This window comes from Conger conger, chromosome 11 (assembly GCF_963514075.1).
Source record: "Conger conger chromosome 11, fConCon1.1, whole genome shotgun sequence".
Classification (NCBI taxonomy): Eukaryota; Metazoa; Chordata; class Actinopteri; order Anguilliformes; family Congridae; genus Conger; species Conger conger.
Genome location: NC_083770.1, coordinates 40,715,454 through 40,720,453, shown reverse-complemented (window position 1 = coordinate 40,720,453; position 5,000 = coordinate 40,715,454). Strand labels below are relative to the sequence as shown.

General features: G+C 51.8%; 1 protein-coding gene across 14 annotated transcripts in view; it reads left to right on the top strand.

Annotated features, from left to right (window-relative positions):
- The window catches only part of atxn2 (ataxin 2), a 36,873-nt gene that overhangs the window by 19,920 nt on the left and 11,953 nt on the right, over window positions 1-5,000 (top strand). For all 14 annotated transcript variants that reach the window (XM_061260074.1, XM_061260080.1, XM_061260073.1 and 11 more), the window contains 6 exons: window positions 21-200; window positions 1,219-1,398; window positions 2,811-2,918; window positions 3,624-3,694; window positions 3,791-4,164; window positions 4,896-4,962. In XM_061260074.1, coding sequence (XP_061116058.1) covers window positions 21-200; window positions 1,219-1,398; window positions 2,811-2,918; window positions 3,624-3,694; window positions 3,791-4,164; window positions 4,896-4,962 — 980 coding nt within the window. The remainder of the gene's footprint in view (window positions 1-20; window positions 201-1,218; window positions 1,399-2,810; window positions 2,919-3,623; window positions 3,695-3,790; window positions 4,165-4,895; window positions 4,963-5,000) is intronic.

The following is a 5,000-nucleotide window of genomic DNA, read 5'->3' as shown; positions in this document are numbered from 1 at the left end:
CTCCCCCTTTCGCCCCTCAGGACCCCTCCGGATGTCCCCAAAAACCCAGCGCACCCCCCGCACTCACCGCCTGCCCGCCGGCCGCGGGGGAGCCCCGGGTGTGGACTACATTTCCCACAATGCCTCGGGAGACGTGTCCGCCCCCCCGCCCGCTCGGAGCAGCCCCTCTGGCGGCACCTGGTCTTCTGTGGTCAGCGGAGGTAAGCCCCGCCCACACCACGGCCGAGAGAAACCGTGGCAGCGGTGCTCTGAGAAATGAGTCTTGTGTACATCAGGAACTTTGTCAGCCAAATTCATTGTGTTGTGTAAATGTATTTGTTTGTTAATCACAAATAATGTTTTAAGTGAAATGTTTTCATTTGCTGAATTAAAGTAAATTAAATTGCTCAGCCCTAACGCTAACATCAGCCTGCTCTCCATCAAGGTGTATCAACACTGATCTGCTATATAATTAAGTTAATTATCACCTTGGAAAGTCTGAGAATCACTGTTTTGGAGCAGACCTGGGCAGACATTTTGGTTACAAACACTTTTCCATGCTTTATTGAGCTTGTCTGGTGTGTTGGAACCTATGGAAGAGATTGGAGAACAGTTTGTACCTTTGTCATAATTAACTTAAACTGTGAAACAGGGTGTGTTGGCCAAATATACAGAGGAAACTAGAGCTCTATGAAAGACCTGCACATCAGGGATGCTTCTGGTCCTCTTCAGTTGCACCAGGCAAGATCAGTCGAGCTCAGAAAAGTACTAGAATCCCAAACGGTTATGTATTAGACCCAGGTCTTTTAGGTCATGTGATCCTGCTCCAAGCCCAACCTATTAGCAGTGCAGGTGCTGTCTGTGTCTGTGCGTTGTCTGTGTGCGTTGTCTGTGTGCGTTGTCTGTGTGCGTTGTCTGTGCGTTGTCTGTGTGCGTTGTCTGTGTGCGTCTGTCTGTGTGCGTCTGTCTGTGTGCGTCTGTCTGTGTGCGTCTGTCTGTGTGCGTCTGTCTGTGTGCGTCTGTCTGTCTGTCTGTCTGTCTGTGCGCGTGTGTCTGTCTGCCGGTCTATGTCCGTGTCTTTTTGTCTGTCTGGTCTGTCTGGTCTGTCTGGTCTGTCTGGTCTGTCTGGTCTGTCTGGTCTGTCTGGTCTGTCTGGTCTGTCTGGTCTGTCTGGTCTGTCTGTGCATGTGTGTGTGTCTCAGAGTTGCGGGTTTGAGTCCTGTGCTTTGTCTCCTGCAGCACACAGGCCCCGCTCCCCCCGGCAGAGCAGCCTGGGCGGCACCCCCACTGGCCCCGCCTCTATGCCCTCCCCCCAGCCTGGCACCGCCCCCATCGATCCAGTGACCACGCCCACATCTGGCGTGTCTCCCACCGCCGCCAGCCCAGCTTCCAACCGCGCGGTGACCCCCTCAGCTGAAGGTAAGCTCTGCCCCTGGCTGAATATGAGCCCCGCCCTTTCGCTGGATTTAAGCTTCATCCTCTGGTGTTACTGGATACTCGATTCATGACTTTTGCTTTGAAGAATGTTTTTAAGATTGCTAAGATGCAGTACATCAAGGAAGCTGCTAGTTACCCGGTTAGAGTAACTACTTATACGTAGCAGCTAATACAGTAGCTAATTTGGTAAATCTTAGATTCAGGAGCTTTTTGTGTTGAACAGTGCTAGTTTTCAGAGTGGTGTTGAGCAGTGTTAGTTGGGCTGGTGTTCAAGGTGGTGTTGTGCAGTGTTAGTTTTTGGCTGGTGTTCAGGGTGGTGTTGAGCAGTGTTAGTTGGGCTGGTGTTCAGGGTGGTGTTGAACAGTCTTAGTTGGGCTGGTGTTCAGGGTGGTGTTGAGCAGTGTTAGTTGGGCTGGTGTTCAGGGTGGTGTTGAGCAGTGTTAGTTGGGCTGGTGTTCAGGGTGGTGTTGACCTGTGTTAGTTGGGCTGGTGTTCAGGGTGGTGTTGAGCAGTGTTAATTGGGCTGGTGTTCAGGGTGGTGTTGAGCATTGTTAGTTGGGCTGGTGTTCAGGGTGGTGTTGAGCTGTGTTAGTTGGGCTGGTGTTCAGGGTGGTGTTGAACAGTGTTAGTTGGGCTGGTGCTCAGGGTGGTGTTGAGCAGTGTTAGTTGGGCTGGTGTTCAGGGTGGTGTTGGGCATTGTTAGTTGGGCTGGTGTTCAGGGTGGTGTTGAGCAGTGTTAGTTGGGCTGGTGTTCAGGGTGGTGTTGAGCAGTGTTAGTTGGGCTGGTGTTCAGGGTGGTGTTGACCTGTGTTAGTTGGGCTGGTGTTCAGGGTGGTGTTGAGCAGTGTTAATTGGGCTGGTGTTCAGGGTGGTGTTGAGCAGTGTTAGTTGGGCTGGTGTTCAGGGTGGTGTTGGGCATTGTTAGTTGGGCTGGTGTTCAGGGTGGTGTTGAGCAGTGTTAGTTGGGCTGGTGTTCAGGGTGGTGTTGAGCAGTGTTAGTTGGGCTGGTGTTCAGGGTGGTGTTGACCTGTGTTAGTTGGGCTGGTGTTCAGGGTGGTGTTGAGCAGTGTTAATTGGGCTGGTGTTCAGGGTGGTGTTGAGCATTGTTAGTTGGGCTGGTGTTCAGGGTGGTGTTGAGCTGTGTTAGTTGGGCTGGTGTTCAGGGTGGTGTTGAGCAGTGTTAGTTTGGCTGGTGCTCAGGGTGGTGTTGAGCAGTGTTAGTTGGGCTGGTGTTCAGGGTGGTGTTGGGCATTGTTAGTTGGGCTGGTGTTCAGGGTGGTGTTGAGCAGTGTTAGTTGGGCTGGTGCTCAGGGTGGTATTGAGTAGTGTTAGTTGGGCTGATGTGGACAGTGTGTTGGTGCTTTGCTCACCGTTTTGTCGTTACCTCCCAACAGCGAAAGAGTCGAGAATTGGGGAGGCCCGGCAGAACTCGCCCGCGGCCGGGAAGGACGGCGCCAAACCCAGCGAGGCGTCTCCCAGCGTCAGCCGGCCCGGCGGGAAAGGTGGGCCCAAAACCGCCTGGAGCCGCCCTACCGGGGCTCACCTGCAGAGGGTGCAAATGAGCAGCGGCTGCAGAGGAAATGGATAGATTACATTACATTACATTACAGGCATTTGGAAGATGCTCTTATCCAGACATACAACAAAGTGCAAAACCATAACCAGGGACAGGTGCGCTGAAGGACCCTAGAGGGAAGTGCAGTTCCACGTGCTAAGTGCTAGTGTTCCAAGTGAATCCATAGATAAGAATTGCCATCCTGAGGTGATAGATGATTGCATTTATACAGCGCTTTTCTAGATACTCTAAGCACTTTACAGAGATGTGGGGGAAACTCTCCTCACCCACCTGGGTGACACACGGCTGCCATTTTGTGCCAGAATGCTCACCACACCGATTGAGGTGAGGTGGATTTAAGCCAATTCAATCAGGGGATGATTGGATGGCTGGTTGAGAGAGCCAGGAGCCAGATTGAGAGTGCTCTCTGCAGAGAGTGCCATGGGATCTTTACTGACCGCAGTGAGTCAGGTTTAACGACTCGTCTGAAAGATTTTGGTGGTTTTCTTTCAATGGGCAGTCAGGTTAGGAGGCATCGAGGAGTTTGAGTTAGTTGGCTTTTATTCCCTGTGAATTCAGTCTGTTGTGAAACATTGTTTGAAACCCTGTTTGTATAAGAAAAATGTTTTGATGGATCACCCCCCCTCTCCAGGCCCCCCATCCATGGCTCCTGACCACAGAAAGCAGTTAGACAATCTGAAGAAGTTCAGTGTCGATTTCAGGGTGAGTACCTGCGTCTCTGGGCTGCCCTCCGGACCCTGTGTGTGAGGTCACGTTGGGGCAGTTTTAAAATGGCCGCCCTGTTTCTGGCCCTGGCAGTTGCAGCCGAGCTCCACCCCTGACCCGCCCTTCGACCAGATGATGACCAAACCGCCGCGGGACGCCGGCGACAAGTCCAAGGGGGCGGAGCCTGTCAGCAAGGGGGCGGAGTCTGCTACCAAGGGGGCGGAGCTGGGCGTTGGCGAAGACCCAACCCCCCTGCTGCCGGCCGTGGGAGTGGCCGGGAGCAGCAAGCCCGCCAGCCCCGCCTCTTCCTCCTCCCCTTCCTCCTCCTCCTCCGGGCTCTGTCCCGCCCCCGAGCAGAAGAGGGGGCCTGACGTGACCTCTCAGGGGGTGCAGACCTCCAGCCCCGGCTCCGGGGGCAAGATGGAGGGCAAAGATGACAAGGAGGAGAAGAAAGACCCGGTACCTGAGTGAGTGGAGGGGGGGAGCTCTTCTGTTGAGCTACATATGAATAGGAATAAAGGAATAAAGGAATAAAGTTCATTTTAATTGCCCTTCTTGAGCACCAGACATTTCATTTCATTACATTACATTAATGGCATTTGTCAGACGCTCTTATCCAGAGCGACGTACTGTTGATTAGACTAAGCAGGAGACAATCTTCCCCTGGAGCAATGCAGGGTTAAGGGCCTTGCCAAATCTTATTGTGGCTACACCTGGGATCGAACCTCCGACCTTGCGGGTCCCAGTCATTTACCTTAACCGCTACGCTACAGGCCGCCCAGTAGCCGCGTTTAGACCAAGACTGCAAGTGGTAGCTAATGTTCGACAACATATTCCAACTTTTTTCTGTTTGTCCCAATTGTTACTAACAGTTTGAAAAAAATAGGGATGATATAGAGAGAGCAAAAGTTGATTGTGTTATAACGCACTTAAATCACTAATATGTATTCTTACCTTTTAAAGAAATAGGTGTGATTGGGAATTTCAGACAAAAACAGAAAAAAAAACATTTGTAATGTAAAAACTGAAATCCACCGTTCAAACCTGTCCCTGAATTACTGTATTTTTCCTTGGTCTGAGTTTGTTTTTAGTTGTGTTTAATTATGGTTATTTCACTGTATTTGTTGTGCTGCGCAAGGGCTTTAATTGTGGGAAGAGATTATTATTTAGCCTCGTTCTCCCCGTGTGTTTATTGTAGGCAAGTCCGAAAGTCCACCCTCAACCCCAACGCCAAGGAGTTCAACCCACGAGCCTTCTGCTCTCAGGTGAGTCGGTGTGTGCACGGCCCGGCCTGAGCTGTAGG